Source organism: Biomphalaria glabrata, chromosome 6 (genome assembly GCF_947242115.1).
Source record: "Biomphalaria glabrata chromosome 6, xgBioGlab47.1, whole genome shotgun sequence".
Taxonomy (NCBI): domain Eukaryota; kingdom Metazoa; phylum Mollusca; class Gastropoda; family Planorbidae; genus Biomphalaria; species Biomphalaria glabrata.
The window spans coordinates 4697299-4716763 of NC_074716.1; the positions used below are offsets into that span (position 1 = coordinate 4697299).

At 35.4% G+C, this 19465-nt stretch overlaps 1 protein-coding gene across 16 annotated transcripts in view; it reads right to left on the bottom strand.

Moving 5' to 3' along the window:
• The window catches only part of LOC106077258 (dystrophin-like), a 331854-nt gene that overhangs the window by 13657 nt on the left and 298732 nt on the right, over nt 1-19465 (bottom strand). For all 16 annotated transcript variants that reach the window (XM_056033067.1, XM_056033069.1, XM_056033060.1 and 13 more), the window contains 7 exons: nt 18004-18173; nt 16437-16593; nt 14259-14379; nt 13412-13560; nt 12965-13099; nt 11173-11300; nt 10842-10936 (listed from right to left, as the gene is read on the bottom strand). In XM_056033067.1, coding sequence (XP_055889042.1) covers nt 10842-10936; nt 11173-11300; nt 12965-13099; nt 13412-13560; nt 14259-14379; nt 16437-16593; nt 18004-18173 — 955 coding nt within the window. The remainder of the gene's footprint in view (nt 1-10841; nt 10937-11172; nt 11301-12964; nt 13100-13411; nt 13561-14258; nt 14380-16436; nt 16594-18003; nt 18174-19465) is intronic.

Below are 19465 nucleotides of genomic sequence, written 5' to 3' on the forward strand. Positions count from 1 at the left end.
TCTCTGGCAATAAGTGTATGTCTAAGTGGATACATGAATAATGCCCAGTTTTTTGTAACTATATTCTTCCTATAACTTAATGTTACACACAAGAAAGCAGTACTTTAGTGCTGATGTTTCATGTCATGAGTTAGTCATGTGATGGGTTAGTCATGTGATAGGCTAGTCATCTATGTTTCAGCTCTAGGCTTCATCCTTCTCAACAGTATGCAAAGTATAATGCAAACCCTAAGTAATGTATTTGACCAAAATGTGTAGTTTTCCTTATACAATAGATCTCTATGATACGATCTTTTTAATTATATATATTCACAATGTTACTCTAATAATTACACATGGAACTGGCTATAGTTATGTATCATTTAACATTGAAATCTCCTAAATATAGTCATATAACCACTACACAAATGCAAAATAACCTTAATTTGTAGATTATATCTTAGGTAGCAGATTTAATATAGGCCTTCTTATAACATTCATAATCTTTAAAGAAAGCCAACATTTTGTGTTTTCTCAGGCCTGGAATGGGAAATCCCATTGAGCTATTTAAAGACAGTATCATTAGTCATCAGGAATTAAGACTTAAAAACAAAGTTACTTTATTTCCCTCTAGAAATAATAATAATAGTAATAAGAATAAATAAACAATCATTTACAATGCTACAGCTTGTTACCCTCCCAAAAAACAACAACAACAAAAAAAAAACAAACAAACAACAATCCACTTCTAAAGACTAAAGCTTGTAAAAACAGCAAAGATGGAAAGCAGATGTTATTATAATTATAGACTATTGATAATACTAGAGCACATACCTAGGTCAGACATAAATGCTGTCTTAACTGTGTATCCTGTTTCTATAGCAACCTTTGACATATTAGACAACACACACTGAGTCTCGTTAGTCTTAACACTGGTCAGTACAAGCACGGCTAACATTCAACCCTAACATTCTGTCCAACCTAAACACAGAACAGATTTGCTGTCCACAGCCTCGAGTCTAGAAGATCTAATCCTCAAGGAAATCAAGACATTACATGAACATTTTTTCTTTCCCACTGGTCCAATCTTAGAATCGTGTCTGCATTTATCAACGAAGATGAAAGACTATAAAAGAAGACAAGTTCTAATGTTTGAGTGCGGTGAGTAATGGAAAGATTCTCAGACACAAACTGGCTGAAAACAAAAAAATCGATTTTGACCGGAGCTCTCAAACAGTCGGATGTTTTGGTCTCACAATTCATCTTTCATCTGTAACCATTTATTTCAAATTAAATGATTATTCCATTAAAATACTTTTAGTCTAACGTAGAACAGGGCCTGTCAGAAGTAAAAAGGCAAGCAGACAGAAACTTTTAGATGGGAATTAGAATCTGGATCAATGTCGTCTCTGAGAGTACAGTTTAAATGAGGTCATTGTTGTTGAAACATCACTTAGTGTAGATCTAGGTCAGAGGTACGGAGACAAAATGAAGGAACAAAATGCCGGCACCAAGGAACGCTTCAACAAGTATGCAGGTGAATAGTCTGATGGGATGAAAGGGGTGAACGGTGACAGCTCAATACATCACACCGTAACATGAGCACCACACACGCACGCGCGCAAGCTCACCCCCAGTCAAGTTGGTTCAGTGAACATGTCAATAAAATAGTCCAATGTTTTGACGGCTGTCTCGTGTGAATACACACTAGGTGTGAGAGCGATTGAGAGAGAGAGAGAGAAGAAATATTAATTAATCCGAAAAAAATTCCCAAGAGAGTAAGTGAAGCAATACTAACAAGAGGGAAGAGAGGGCTAGGTGTGGAAGAGGAAGTTATCAACTCCAGGCCACATCTCTCTCTCTCTCCACATGCAGAGAATTGATCAAGTTTTATTGATTTCAAACACGTCATCAAAGGATTCTCTCCATGGTTGGGGGAGTTACCCGCCCATGACCTCCATCAACACAGTGCCGTGTTTGTTTTTGGTAACTCAGTAATAACCTCCCTTTGTCCAACTCACTAGTTTTTGGTACATTCAAACTTATGCCGCGAATGACAAGCAAATCGTATTTAATATAAATATCTCCTCGATCAACTTAAATAATAGTACAGACTTTGACCAATTTTGAAACAATAAAATCTCCAGATTTCTTCAAGATAGCAAACGTAGATCTACATGCACACCATGTAACTATACTGCATTAGACAGGTGTTAAATCCTGCACTCTAAAGAATGCCCCAAAACGTCAGGCAAAGTACGAAATATATTCTTGATTTCCTACTTTGCCTAGGCATTGTATAAATTGCCTAGGCGTGCTATAGAAAGACTAGAACTGAATTAGACAGGTGTTAAATCCGGCACTCTAAAGAATGCCCCAAAACGTCAGGCAAAGTACGAAATATATTCTTGATTTCCTACTTTGCCTAGGCATTGTATAGATTGCCTAGGCATTGTATAAATTGCCTAGGCGTGCTATAGAAAGACTAGAACTGCATTAGACAGGTGTTAAATCCGGCACTCTAAAGAATGCCCCAAAACGTCAGGCAAAGTACGAAATATATTCTTGATTTCCTACTTTGCCTAGGCATTGTATAGATTGCCTAGGCATTGTATAAATTGCCTAGGCGTGCTATAGAAAGACTAGAACTGCATTAGACAGGTGTTAAATCCGGCACTCTAAAGAATGCCCCAAAACGTCAGGCAAAGTACGAAATATATTCTTGATTTCCTACTTTGCCTAGGCATTGTATAGATTGCCTAGGCATTGTATAAATTGCCTAGGCGTGCTATAGAAAGACTAGAACTGCATTAGACAGGTGTTAAATCCGGCACTCTAAAGAATGCCCCAAAACGTCAGGCAAAGTACGAAATATATTCTTGATTTCCTACTTTGCCTAGGCATTGTATAGATTTGTGACGAACTGGCCGAAGGATTGTATTAATAATTTGATGAATTCATATGAAATGACGAAAGTAACATCTCTCTGTATTTTCTTCAAACTTCTTTAATAACTTCTTCAACTTTCACATCAAATTAACTTCTTAATTCAATAACAACTTGACACTTCATAAATAAAACTTAAAGATACATAAAACTTCACTTAGTATAACTTCAACTTCAACTACTAAAACTTTACTTAATGGACCCGCTAATATCACAAAACTTATTACTAATCGAGGACTGAGCGAGGACCATCGCTCTACAAGAACTACTACTATGCGAGGACCGAGCGAGGACCCCGTCTAACTGACTTTCCCCTTATTTATACTTTCTTTGATCGTACGTTCCAGAATCATTGAACCTTCTCAGATAATTATTTTAGTAACTTTGACCTTCTAGAAGCTGACGTGTGCTATTTTTTTCCTTAACCCCTTTCTTTGATTGGATACCTAAAATTAACTTGTTTACGCTGGACACTTGCACTGGTTTGAACTCGAGCTTCTAGAAACTGGTCGAAATAGGTCACAGACTCGACTCGTGACATTACCCCCTTGCCTTTTTAGCATTTCGTATGCAATATAAAATGCGTAAAATAACATTATTTCTATTATAATATATGCACACAAAAATCTAAAAAAAATTGTTCCTATAAAGTACAGAACTGATAATTCGAATAATTGTTGCATTACATTTACATTATTCAAAATTCAAAATATTGTACATATTCAGCATATATAATTATTATTATAGAAAATACATCTTAGTTCCATACATCACTTGTCTCTACATGATATTTGAGCATGAACTTTCTAACTTTTGTAACTCAAGAAAATATCAAAATTATACAACTTCACAATACTGAAAAATACATGTCATCTCATCATATTACTTGCTAATACAGAATATCTGAATATTAACTTACTTAATAATATATGAAATCTAAACATGTACAATGTCAAATTACTCATTTCTAAAACTCTTATAACAACAGTATTAATGTAAATATACTAAGTAATAAACAATTGCATGACATAAGTATTAAAATAAATCTTGACCCAGCTCTACAGTCTTGTTAGATTTGCAACTTCCTTCTTTCCAGGTACTTGAAACAATTCTAGTCTGTCTGTACATTTCTTCTGTTCGGGCACTTGAAACAATTCTAGTCTATCCGTACATTTCTTCTTTCTTGGTTCTTTATAGTTCAAAATACGTTTAACAATATTGTCATGTGTTTTCAGAGAGTTTTGTTCAACTCTGCTGTTGAAAAATGTCACTTTTGGTTTCAATACAAACTTTCTTAGTTTAGCTACAAATGTACTTTGTTTCAATTGGTACACAATGTCTCTCAGTTCATGAATACGTTTCATTCTAGCTTTAAGCAACATACAACTATTGTCCTTATAAGATTCTTTGCTTTTCATATATTCAAACAAGAACTGTCCAAAATCGACACTAAATCTTTCTTTTAGTGACAGTTTACGCTGTAAAACGATTGAAGTAGAAAACGTTGAGTTTGAATGTTCATGTATGCATTGTTCTAATAAATCCTTTAAGTCTTTCTGCCGTAAATCTCTATTGTGCAAAGTTAGAGAATGAACATTTGAGTTGGCAAGTATGTCAGTTTTTAAGTCAATCCCATTGTCTATAAATGTTGATATGTTAGGAACATCATGAAATATCTCAGTATATTCTTCACTTGTATTCAACAGGTCTGTCTTACTTTTCAGCTTTAAATGATCTATGTCAATGTCTTTGATAGATTCAATTTGTTTTGATGTCGTTGGTAATAGTTCATTTATATTGTCTTCATTTTCCTCTTGAATTGTTTCTAAGCATGTAACATTGTCTTCTAGTTCTTTTGATAAGTTTTCTTTATCTGTATTCTCGTTGTATTTTTCAAGCATATGAACATGAAACACTTTGACATATTTGTTAATGTTGATTTCATAAGTTACGTTTGAAATCTTTCTGATGATAGTAAATGGACCTTGCCATGTATAAATCAGCTTGTTGCTCCTGTCAGGTAACCATAACTTCACTTTGTCTCCTTGTTTAAAATTTCTAAACTTTCTGTATTCATTTAATTCTCTTTCATTTTCAATATTGACTTCAGCTTCTTTAGTTTTTTCACATTGCTGTATCACTGTAATATTTATATCAAAACCATGTTGAAATGTTTTATTTTCTGATTCATCTTGCTTTGACTTTGACATTGATTCATTCGAAACAAATATGTTCAAATCTGTATTTGATTGACTTTCTATGTAAGTACTTATATAACTTTGTTGCTGAGTCATATCACGGTTGTTGCATAAATTGTCCATCAATGTCAGAAGACCTTCTGTCTTAGAGTTAAATGTAGAATTGTTTAATTCATCAACATTGGATTCATGTTTGTCTAATATAATATTTTCAACTGGTTCGTAATTTTGTTCAACTTTCATATTCTGCTCATGAACTTGGTTTCTCTTAGAATTGTTCATTTGACAATCTGGACATTGACTAACATGTTTCTTAACATCTTTTGTAATGCTCGGCCAATAAAATTTGTCAAGAATTCTTTTCTTTGTCCTCGTCACACTCGCTAGTTTGGTATGTAGAAAATTGTGATTCTTTTCAATGATGTCTTGAGTATATTTCAGTGGTAAAATGATTTGTTCAACAAACTCATAGGTATCATAATTAACACTTTTCTTCACAAGTATTCCTTCTTTGAAATAAGGTACATTAAGTCCTGGCTGCTTTACAATTGTTTGTGCCTTCTTGTACATTTTTGTCAAAGTTGTATCTTTCTTCTGGTCAGATTTAAATTCTTCATTATTAAATAGTTGAAGTTCAGTAGTATTCTTGTTGTACTCATAAATAATGTAAGGTCCTTCAGTAATGTTTGTATCTTTTTCTTCAGTTTCATTTCTTTCTTCTTCTTGTATTTCTTTAAGTTTCCTTTCTTCTTCTTCTTTTCGTGCTTTAAGTTTTCTTTCTTCTTCTTCTTGTATTTCTTTAAGTTTTCTTTCTTCTTCTTCTTGTATTTCTTTAAGTTTCCTTTCTTCTTCTATTCTTGCTTTAAGTTTTCTGTCTTCTTCCTCTCTTTTTTCTTTGCGTTTCCTCTCTTCTGCTCTATGTCTACTTGTCTTCTTTTGTCGTCTCTAAGCATTTTTCTTTCTTCTGCCTCTTTTTCTTCTTGTCTTCTTTTTTCTTCTCTAATCCTTTTTCTCTCTTCTGCCTCTTTTTCTTCTCTAATTCTTTTTTCTTCTCTAATTCTTTTTCTTTCTTCTGCCTCTTTGTCTTCTTTACGTCTTCTTTCTTCTGCCTCTTCGTCTTCTTTACGTCTTCTTTCTTCTACCTCTTTGTCTTCTCTACGTCTTCTTTCTTCTACCTCTTTTTCTTCTCTACGTCTTCTTTCTTCTGCCTCTTTGTCTTCTTTACGTCTTCTTTCTTCTGCCTTACGTCTTTGTATATCGTAATGTATTTTTTGAGTGCACCATTCCTCCCTTCTTTCTTGTGGCATGTTACCGTAAGCGGCCACTTTGATGTATGCTTTCCACAGGTACGAGACTAAAGCCATTGTAATAACTTAATAACTTTTCTATTTATAAGTACTGCCTACACTAGCGATGACCGACACCTGTCCACAGGTGAGAGGTTAACTATGGCTGACCTAGTTAAATATCGATCGGTGTTTCCTCTAAGGAATGCAAGTGGTCAGTATTTGTAAACAAACTAGTGTACAACAGCTAGCTTTAGTAACGTTGACTTCACAGCTTAGTAGATATAGCTTTCACAGCTTAGTAAATATAGCTTTCACAGCTTAGTAAATATAGCTTTCACAGCTTAGTAAATGTAGCTTTCACAGCTTAGTAAATATAGCTTTCACAGCTTAGTAAATGTAGCTTTCACAGCTTAGTAAATATAGCTTTCCCAGCTATGTAAATATTAAATGTAAGGTACTGACCTTAAAACAGATGATCTGTCTTGCAGGACGTCCTCGAGATCTTTGTCAAATATTATGTAACCTGTTAACTGGAAATTTCAATCATAAAATACTTTTCGTAGCAATGAATGTACGTCTTGTTGAAGTTTTCTGAAAGAGGCTTTTCTTTAAATGCTTAGTTGAGGCTTTGTCGTTACGAGAGGCTATGGTTTATTTGTTAGAGGCTTTTCCTTTTAAATTCGTAGTACTTGCTAGAATGTGCCGACTTTATTCTTTGAAAATGTAGTATGTGATGCTTGTCTTCGTCGGTGCCTTTATTTATAGATGCCTTTTTTCGTCAGGAGGTGCCAATATATGTGACGTATGTATTCTTCGATGTCGCCTTTATTGGTTGATGCCTGTATTCATCGATGCCTTGCCTTATTTATCGGAGGTGCCATATATGTGACGAACTGGCCGAAGGATTGTATTAATAATTTGATGAATTCATATGAAATGACGAAAGTAACATCTCTCTGTATTTTCTTCAAACTTCTTTAATAACTTCTTCAACTTTCACATCAAATTAACTTCTTAATTCAATAACAACTTGACACTTCATAAATAAAACTTAAAGATACATAAAACTTCACTTAGTATAACTTCAACTTCAACTACTAAAACTTTACTTAATGGACCCGCTAATATCACAAAACTTATTACTAATCGAGGACTGAGCGAGGACCATCGCTCTACAAGAACTACTACTATGCGAGGACCGAGCGAGGACCCCGTCTAACTGACTTTCCCCTTATTTATACTTTCTTTGATCGTACGTTCCAGAATCATTGAACCTTCTCAGATAATTATTTTAGTAACTTTGACCTTCTAGAAGCTGACGTGTGCTATTTTTTTCTTAACCCCTTTCTTTGATTGGATACCTAAAATTAACTTGTTTACGCTGGACACTTGCACTGGTTTGAACTCGAGCTTCTAGAAACTGGTCGAAATAGGTCACAGACTCGACTCGTGACAGATTGCCTAGGCATTGTATAAATTGCCTAGGCGTGCTATAGAAAGACTAGAACTGCATTAGACAGGTGTTAAATCCGGCACTCTATAGAATGCCCCAAAACGTCAGTCAAAGTACGAAATATTTTCTTGATTTCCTACTTTGCCTAGGCATTGTATACATTGCCTAGGCGTGCTATAGAAAAACTAGAACTGCATTAGACAGGTGTTAGATCCACTCTAGAGAATGCCCCAAAACGTCAGGCAAAGTACGAAATATATTCTTGATTTCCTACTTTGCCTAGGCATTGTATAGATTGCCTAAGCATTGTATAGATTGCCTAAGCATTGTATAGATTGCCTAAGCATTGTATAGATTGCCTAGGCGTGCTATAGAAAGACTAGAACTTGCAATGTGTGAAATGTTGATTGAAATTCGTTTTTTAATACTATAAATTTCTGGAAATATTTTTATTCGCCAATGACCTAAATAACTGAAAATAAAACAATCCTAATTCTTTAAAGTGTGAGATCTGTTTAATTACGACTATCTAAGTGTACATAACTTGTACAACTGAATTGTACCAGGTGCACTTGTATAGGCCTACAAAAGATGTTTCATATTATGTTGTAGGAAAAAAGTCTTATATGTAATCAAGGAAACTATGACAACTCAGAAGGAAAAACTGACTATATATTGATTTAAAAGCTGATCAAAAACTGTGCTGTGATCGTGGAAAACCCAAGTTAATTTTATCATATTCATCAAGGCTTCAGGCTTGAAAGCAATTCATTTTTTTGTCTTAAATATTGACATCTATTACGTCATTGCAAAAGGGACCAGTACTCGATTATTATAAACTTGTTTTAAAATTGAACATAACAATCAACCATGATCAACTCACTGGCTGGAAACAAAATGGAGTTGCATATTTTTTTTTGTTCGATTGATAAACAGTTCTAAAAAGTCACTTCGTCTGAGCAACTTATGATAAATCTAAACATGTCAATCTAGTCTCGTTTGAATGTTTACATTGAGAGTACCCAAACTGGGGCATTTTACGTCACTGGCGATCTTTTTCCATTTGCAGCTTCTGTGTGGCTAAAGAGGCCAATCCTTGATGCACAGCTGCGGTCGCAGGTTGGGCATCTTTAATCTCTGTTGCACTTTCACTCTACTTTTTACTTTCGATGTGTACGCCATCTACAATCCAGGACCTTCCTTTATGCTCTCTCTCCATCTGGGTCTTTCCAGTGCCCCAAATGTTAGTATTGTTTTTGAAGAGCTTCATGTCGCTGCGTTTGCATTCATCATTATACCTTAGAAGTGGACGTCCAGCGGCTCTCCTGCCTTCTATTGTCCTGTGGATGTCGACTTTGTCAATATTTAGCTTTACTTTCTGCCACGAATATGTTGACCATGTTTCACTTCCCTATAGCAAAGTGCTCATCACACAGGTCCAGTAGATAAGGCTTTGGTTTTGTTAGTCAGCAAGGTATTGTCCCACACTCTTTTCTGCAACGGTGACATGGTGCCCATTGCCTTGGTTATCCTATCCTGTTGCTTAATTATGTCTTTATCCAGTAGAACATCGTTGCATATGACGGAGCCAAGATAGAAAACATGGTCCACAATTTCCAGTGGTTGGCCATGTAACAATGGTTTTCATGGTGTGTTCTGTACTAGTATTTTAGTCTTGCTGTGACTAATATTTAAGTCAAACTTCTGGCATGCAGCAGATAGTTTGTCATCCAGGGTCTGAAGCTGAGTAATCGAGTCAGCAACAATAGCTGCATCATCAGCGTAGAGGAGTTCCCTCATTTGAACCTTTCTAACTTTAGTTTTTGCCCTCAATCTTGATACATTGAAGATTTTTCCAGAAGATCTTGTATGGAACAACACATGTTGATGTTGATGTCTCGGTAAGCATAATGCAATAGGCAGAAAAAGAATATGCCACACAAAGTAGACGCGAGCACACCTCCCTGCTTGACACAGCTGCTGAAGACTGGCATTATATATAATTTTTTTTATCAAAATGTTTCATTTCCAAGAAATTTTCATTACTAGCAAAGATTTAGGATCAATCCAAGTATGATGAAAGCAGATCACGGTTTGCTATTTTTATTAGACTAGTCACAAGTAAACTGAAGAACTGAAATGAAACCAAACTTAATCTAGACGTACTTAAGAATACATACAGCAGTGGTCTGTAAATGTGGCTGATGACATAATGTGGTTATCGCCCTTTAATCTGTTTCAATTAACATCCCCATTTCCTATGCCTTTATAGTCAATCCTCTTTAAGGCCTTTATCTATCTTAAGAATACATACAGCAGTGGTCTGTAAATGTGGCTGATGACGTAATGTGGTTATCGCCCTTTAATCTGTTCCAATTAACATCCCCATTTCCTATGCCTTTATAGTCAATCCTCTTTAAGGCCTTTATCTATCACTACTTCCTTCCTTTAATCCCCCCATTCACCAACTTAACACCTGTTTATTACAGCACTAGACAGAAGGGAGACTTCAAGAGGTAAGAAAAACATTCTTGTACATCAAGCAAATATCAATCAGAGCATCAGTAGCAGATAATCAAAATAATCAAAGAGAGAAAACCCCAGAAAAAAGAAATACTTGTTAATCTGATTTAATTCATAGATAGCTGGAGTTTATAATGTAAGTTCTTCATTTCATACTTTCAATGCAGACCCTTTAAATTCGCCAACAGGATAATAACATTTTGCTTCTAACCTGTGAACCCATTTAATCCTTTTTAATAGGTGAAAATGTTTCAATAGCCAAACTAAATGTTTAATAGCCAAACTAAATGTTTCCATAGCCAAACTAAATGTTTCAATAGCCAAACTAAATGTTTCAATAGCCAAACTAAATTTTCAATTATAAATGTCCATTTCTCAAGGACAAGGTGTGCTTGCCTTTTCTCTGTTAGCCCAGAGTTTTCTTAGTAATTGTATCTACATGTAGGTACTTACTAGTTAAGAAATGCTGTGAGTTTGGTCCATAGGCGTTCAGTGCTGTCTGGAGATGCTGAAGTCTCTCTTGCAACATACTGTGGAGACTGTCCCACCTGAAAACACGCAAGAAAATCTTAGCAAAAGAGAGAGACAAAAATATAATTATATAACATCAGACCTAGGTGTGGATGAAATATAAAGTTCATAGCTCCCATTGAAGTGATTGCTGCTAGTTCATACTTATAATATATAGAGTCAAACCAATCAAGAGAGCTTATGTTTAGTATAGTCATAGACGCCTACAAGAATCATCTTCCAGCACTAACAAGGGGACACAACTTTTGGCTACCTTTGTGTGAAATCCTCAAGTCTATGTACATTATGATGGGATAGGATGACATCTGCTTCTTGAAGCCTATTGGCTTGATCTGTCACATCATCTACCTCCCCTTGGAGGGGAAACTTGAGTTGGAAAGTCTGAAGTATGCAAATACATTGGAATCAAAAATGAGTATTCAAACATTAAAACATTTAGTTTAGCGGAAACTACTGTGTACATGAATATAGCCCTAAGTTCATCAGAGATAAATGGCCAAATGAACAGAGCCATAATAATTCATTAGACTACAGGCTACATGAACAGAGCCATAAGTTTAATAGAAACTACTGCCTACATGACCAGAGCCATAAGTTTATTAGAAACTACTGACTACATGAAAAGAGCCATGAATTTATTAGACTACTGGCTACATGAACAGAACCATACGTTTATTAGAGACTACTGACTACATGAACAGAGCCATAAGTTTTTTAGACTACTGCCTACATGACCAGAGCCATAAGTTTATTAGACTACTGGCTACATGACCAGAGCCATAAGTTTATTAGACTACTGGCTACATGAACAGAGCCATAAGTTTATTAGACTACTGCCTACATGACCAGAGCCATAAGTTTATTAGACTACTGGCTACATGACCAGAGCCATAAGTTTATTAGACTACTGCCTACATGACCAGAGCCATAAGTTTATTAGACTACTGACTACATGAACAGAGCCATAAGTTTTTTAGACTACTGCCTACATGACCAGAGCCATAAGTTTATTAGACTACTGGCTACATGAACAGAGCCATAAGTTTATTAGACTACTGGCTACATGAACAGAGCCATACTTTTATTAGAGACTACTGGCTACATAAACAGAGCCATAAGTTTATTAGACTACTGCCTACATGACCAGAGCCATAAGTTTATTAGACTACTGCCTACATGACCAGAGCCATAAGTTTATTAGACTACTGCCTACATGACCAGAGCCATAAGTTTATTAGACTACTGCCTACATGACCAGAGCCATAAGTTTATTAGACTACTGGCTACATGAACAGAGCCATAAGTTTATTAGACTACTGGCTACATGAACAGAACCATACTTTTATTAGAGACTACTGGCTACATAAACAGAGCCATACATTTATTAGAGACTACTGACTACATGAACAGAGCCATAAGTTTATTAGAGAATACTGGCTAGATGAACAGAGCCATAAGTTTATTAGAGACTACTGACTACATGAAGGGAGCCATAAGTTTATTAGAGACTACTGACTACATAAACAGAGCCATACATTTATTACAGACTACTGGCTACATGAACAGAGCCATAAGTTTTTTAGAGACTACTGGCTACATGAACAGAGCCATACATTTATTAGAGACTACTGGCTACATGAACAGAGCCATAAGTTTTTTAGAGACTACTGGCTACATGAACAGAGCCATACATTTATTAGAGACTACTGACTACATAAACAGAGCCATAAGTTAATTAGAGACTACTGACTACATGAACAGAGCCATAAGTTTATTAGAGACTACTGACTACATAAACAGAGTCATACGTTTATTAGAGACTACTGACTACATGAACAGAACCATACGTTTATTAGAGACTACTGACTACATGAACAGAGCCATAAGTTTATTAGAGACTACTGGCTACATAAACAGAGCCATAAGTTTATTAGACTACTGGCTACATGAACAGAGCCATAAGTTTATTAGAGACTACTGGCTATATGAACAGAGCCATAAGTTCACCAGACTACTGGCTAGATGTTGCCATGTTTATGTCTTACCTTAGTTCTGTCTATTTCCGCCTGCAACTCTCCTATGATGATGTCCCCAACATTGGGCCAGTCTTTTACTTCCCTCTCAGCAGCCACCAGTCTGTCATGGAGACTGTCCATAGACTCATGGAATATTCCCATACGCTAGACAAGAAAACACTTGCAGTGTTAGATCAAACCAATGTCAAAGCAAATTATTTTTTTTCATTTATATCATTGCAAATAATGGTTAAGATTTTTTAAAATTTCTTTCCATCAATTGATCATGTATTCATTTATATTTACATTTCTTTACAATTCCTCCAACTGCATTCAAATCTTATTAATAATATATCTTGAGTCAACAATTTAAAATTGTACAGCATTGCTTTTTTTTTCTTTTCTTATGACAATCTTTCACCCTAAATAAAATGTGTTAAAGTAAAAAAAAAATCAATAAGAGAGATCTGAACTGACCTCTATAACTTCATCCAGTTTGAGCTGCCACTTGACTGTATTAGTTTTCAGCTCTAACCACTTCTTGTTTAGTAATCTAACTTGGTGACGGAGTTTACGAATTAAATGACGAGCATCTTTTTCTGGAGTTCCATCTGGCCCACTGTCATCTAAAAAAAAAGAATTCTTCTATGATAGCATGATATAAACAAAGAATTTCTTAAATATCAATAAGTATATGTCATTTGGTATGCCCTTTGGACTGTCATGTTGATGGTCCCAGGTCAAACTTTGTACGCTGCCATCTTCTACCATCTAGTGGGAGGCGTAAGCCAGGAAGTAATAATCTTCATTGTGAAGGAACATCCAAAACAAACATCACCTGTACACTAAACCTTAAACAAAGTAAAAAAAAAAAAAGTTAAGTTTTCCATATCAGACCTTTTGGTCTATAGGGCAGATGATATTTAGGTCTGTGGCCTACTGCCTTTACTTTCCCCAACTAGTGTCAGGTACCCATTAGAGCTGGGTGGACTCAGAGCACCCAAAGATCCTAAAATAAAAAATCACAGTCTTCACCAGGATTCAAACCCAGGACCCTGGTTCAGAAGCCAAGTGCTTTACCACTAAGCCACTGTGCCTCTAAACAGACAAAGACTTTCACAATATATTTATTTCATGTGTAGACAATATTACTTTACAGAGTCTTTCACTAGTTTTGACTTTCACTTGGTTAATCTGTAAGAATTAAAACTAAGTTCTATACAAACCAGAACAACACCATATTCATCTAAAAACATCGATGTAAAAAGCATATTCACCAATCAGTGTTAAATCATGTGGTATCAGAGAGACATAAAGTACAGACCTGCACTATCCCCACCACTTTCATAGCGAGTATCTTCCCCTTCTTCTTTCAGATAAAACTTCCCTGCTTCCAGACTTTGTTCCACTAGAGGTCGCTTCAGTTCCAGTTGGTGTTGTAAGTGCTAAAGAAAGAAAGAGTAAAACACAATAGACTAGAACTAGAATTGTGTCCAACACAGAGTTTATTATAGACCTGATTCCAAGTGTTCAAACAAAAGCTTTTAAAGTGTCTCTAGAGCACACTGTGAGCATTAATATGATGTGAACAATGAATTCTGGCTAATGCACACAATGTTTGAATAAAATACTCAGAAAGACACAAAGATAAAGGCACATTCCTCGTCCCATATGCTAGGACAAATTTGTACAAATACTCCTTCTTCCCTAGTGCTATTAGAGCATGGAATGGGTTGCCTGAGCTAGCCAGGAAAACCAGTGACTTGGCAGAATTTAAGTCATTGGTTAATATGCATGACGCATTGGACGTAATCATCTTCTTTTTTGAAGTAACGTCTGTATCATATAAGATAAGAATGTTTGAATAATATAGAGAAGAAAAAGATGAGTGAACATTATTTAAGAAACGTATATCAAGAATTATTAACAAATGTATAAAAATTAGTGAAAAGTGGAAAATGAAATACAGAAAGTGAAATGTGGAAAATGTTGAAAGTGAAGGGTTGTTATTCTGAAATGTTAGATAGCTCTAGCTCCATGTTGTTCACCAGTTCAAATAAAAAACTTAGATTTACATGGGGCAGTGCAAACAGAAATGATTTACTGTGGACAGAGATGATGAAACTGATCTTCTTTTTTTATGTTAGAGAGAGAGAGAGAGAAAGAAAAGAGAGAGAGAGAAAAGAGTTGATGAAGTGGCTTGAAATATGAAGGAAGAAGCAGAAAAAAAAAACCAGGCTGATCATTATGCTGGTGAGGCCTGTGGTAATTACAGGTCTTAAGATGAACATTAAAAACCAGCAAGATGGGAAAGATTTTAATTGCAGCCACAGGCAGCAACAAGCATTAAAAAGGTGGAGAGAAGTTTCTTGTGATGAATGTTAACCTTGATGATGTGATGTGATAGTTTAACTTGATGATGAAATGTGATAGTTTAACTTGATGAAGTGACATGATAGTTAAATTTGATGAAGTGACGTGATAGTTTAACTTGATGAAGTGATGTGATAGTTTAACTTGATGAAGTGATGTGATAGTTTAACTTGATGAAGTGACGTGATAGTTAACTTGATGAAGTGATAGTTTAACTTGATGAAGTGACGTGATAGTTTAACTTGATGAAGTGATGTGATAGTTTAACTTGATGAAGTGACGTGATAGTTTAACTTGATGAAGTGACATGATAGTTAAATTTGATGATGTGATGTGATAGTTTCATGCTGGTATTGCAAGAAAATTACAAATCTAAAAATCATGACAAAAATATACTAAGGCAATAGTAGTATTAAATAAACACAAATCTACCTGAGAAAATGAAATATTTTTATATCACAAAATCTGTTTGAACAGTAAATGCACAAAGAAACTGATGAAATAAAGTACACCAAACTAAAGACCCTGAATAATCACTTTTGAAATTTTATTTTATTTATGAGCTTGGAATGCTTCTAGAAATATCTGGATTCTCACTGCTATAAAGCTAAAGTTAGTTTTTGTTTTAGCTCACTTTGGCTTTCAGAACCTATTTTTAGCTCTTCAATAAGCTTTCAGTTTGTCCTGCAAAAATGTGCAGACTTTTGTTGTAGTTGGCGACCTTTACAGTTTTTATCACAGCTAGCTTGTATTGATTGATGATGTGATTGGCTAGCTAGATTTGAGGATATGATGTGCTAGATTTGAGGGTATGATGTGCTAGATTAACTGCATGATTTGATTGGCTAGCTAGATTTGAGGATGTGATGAGCTAGTTTAACTGCATGATGTGATTGGCTAGCTAGATTTGAGGATGTGATGTCCTAGCTGGACTGCATGATGTGATGGGCTAAATAGACTAAATTTGATATTTTAATTTTGAACTATATTTTACAAGACTTAACTTTGTGACATTTTAAAAGATGATTAATGATAGTAGTTTAGTTAGTATAAATGTTTTTATATACAGGATAATCTGCTTAAGAAGTTCAAGATAAGTCCCCAGAGATAATGTGTGTTCAATCTTTACCTGATTCTCCACCAGCTGTCTCTGTACACTGGCCAGGTCACCCCCTATAGGCTGCTGCTGTTGGAGCTCTGCCTGTCTGGCCACCACCCAGGCTACAAGACCCTGTAATGTCTTCACTAGACGAGCCCATTGCTCAGCATTGCTTTCTAGACGACTTCTGAAAAATAAATTGAAAATTCGATAATATGATTGTCAAACATCTAAAATGTACTGTTAACATGTAGTGCATTTCAAAAACACAATTTGTACATGTGATAGTAGATTAACAAGCACAGCAAAGATCATCAAAAAGTTCAATTAAGAAGTGTTACACATTTCTACGTCTTACACAAGCACTAGTTATAATGTATTTTTTTTGAATGACCAAATTTTAAGACAAATTTCTTCATGGATAATATATATTAGTATTATCTATGAATACCAAAAGATACTTGAGTTCCAAAGATATCACAAACAGTCAGAAATATTGAGGATTTTTAGATTAGAAGTTAATCCCAGTAATCTGCACTTGTTCACATTTTTAAAGCAATACTAGACAGTAACAGAGAACAAAAGAGTGATAGGAAGACATGTGGTGGTGATATTAGGGAAGGTCAAGAAATATGTTTAAAAACTGATAATAGACAAATTAAACAATGTCAATGATGCCATATTGAAAGATCCTTATTAACAAGTTCATTAAACAAATTACTTTGTGCTTAAAGCAAAAGAACTTACAAATTATGATTCTACAGAGATGAAAAGTGCAAAAAACATTATCTAGGTTTGTGAAAAAAAAGGTTTATGTTTCGGATGTTCCTTCAAAGTTAAAGATAATCTATTCCCTGGTCTGCAGAACGATGGGAGATGGCAGAAGACAGGCTATGAGCCTGGGACCATGAATACAAGCAAATGACAGTCCAGTGTAAATACTGCACACATAAATACTTTCAATTTCTTTCCAATTGAATGAATTCAGAACTAGCAAGCAGTAGCCTATAGAATAAAGAAGAGTTGATAAGCTGTTTGCTTTTTAAAGTCAGATGATAACTTTGTGCACTTTTTAGCACAGCAGATTCAAATGTTCTAAGCACTTCTGTTTCTGGCTTGTATTTAGTTGGCAACATGGAAGTTCAACATAGTGTCCTTGACATTGTATAGTTTATGTGAAACTATGCAATAGATACACCAAGACGCTTGCTATTTATGGATTGGACTCCATGTATAAAACTCTCAATTTTTATTAACTTATTTGAGAAACAACACGAGTAATATAGCTATATCTCATTATTATAGGAACTGTTTATCTAATAATAAAAACACTTTGTAAAGTAAGACAGCTTGGTCAGATGGTATGCACTCTATTGACTATCTATTGAACTGTGGTCTCAATGGTCTCAGGTCTGAACCCTGCCCTCTGCCATACTGCGGCAGGTTTGGTCTGGGATGTAATAACCTATATTTCTGAAGGAACATTCAAAACTTGTAAATCCAACAAACAGGATGATATGAAATAGTGCCAGAGAATTGTGTTCACAGTTGCCCCCCTTGACAGCACACAATTCCAGTTCTCGCCAGTGCTACTAACCTGATTTCCATCGACTTCTCCATCAGACGCAGCCATCTCTTGTTCATCTCCTCGAGCCTAGCCTGGAGCTTGTGGGAATCAGTTGCCACCATGTTTCTTATTGCCTGACTTCCAGTGTGATTAAGGCTGTCAAATGTACTTTGGTGAGAGTCAGCCTCTGCCTGAAGATCCTGCCAAGCAAAGGAAAAAAGAAGTTACACAAAACAATAAAAAACAACAACCTTGATAGAACCCCAATTCAATGAAAATGAAAACAACAGAATACATACAGAATGGCAAACAAAATATCAAGACATATGTGGGTTTCATTACATCTACTTCTATTATATAAAACCCTTGGCCCTGAAGACTGACTCACTTCTCCAACTTGACGTGTACAATAAGATATGAAAATGTAATCTGTTATTACTTGACTTAAGCCTAGAGCAACCAAGCCATTTTCAAGATCAAAATCTAGACCCAATAACTTTTTGACAGACCTTAATTAAATTCTGCAAGAAAGTATAATCATTGACTTATGTTCCTGCAAGTGACCAATCAATTAGGGCCTATGACGTATTTTGTTCTATTTAGTTTTAGCTAGTACGTATGGATTTCTTCATATCGTATCACCAGCTATCCCAGTGTGCCTCTGATTCTACGTCTGAGTGTGAAGGGCATGAAGTCAGATGAAATTAGGCGGGGCAAGGCGACATTTACCCTTAGATGAAGACACAAGAAAAAAAAAACAAAAACGGCAGCCAGTCTGAAATCGTTTCAGGCCATAAAAAAAAAAGCCAAATAAATTTCCGATTGAAAAAAAAAAGAGCAGCTGAAAGTTTTTGTGTGTGAGGTTTAAAGAATATCTAAACATTGACATCTGTAAAAAGGGTTTTGACCTCGTTTTCCCCTTCTTCTGGCACCACACAAAGAACAAATAAATAATCCGAGATATAGACCGAAGTGAGGAACTATTAGCGAGTGTGTAGATGTGATTGTTCTGTTGTCTCTCTGTCTGCGGTATTTTACGTTTCGAGGGTTACACTTTTCCACTTTGCGACTTCTCGTGTGACTAAAGAGGCCAATCTTCGATACACAAAGTGCGGTCACAGGTTGGGCGAATGTGCAGATTTCGTTGCATACTTTAATTCTTAAAAAGCAGACATGCCTTTAGTGCAATATATAGTTGACAGGAACCTTATTTGCCATTTGCTTTGTTAGTCCTGAGATTTAGAAAAATAAAAATAAAATTGACCAGATTAGCTTGGTTCTATTTTATAATGTTAACCCCGAAATGTATAGCACACAGTCACGTGACCTTTGGTTGAAAACACTGAACACTACCTTCTCAATACAAGGCTTTCAGCCACCTCCGTGTTTCACTATCAACACATAGGCGATTCACTATCAACACATAGGTGACTCACTATCAACACATAGGCGACTCACTATCAACACATAGGCGATTCACTATCAACACATA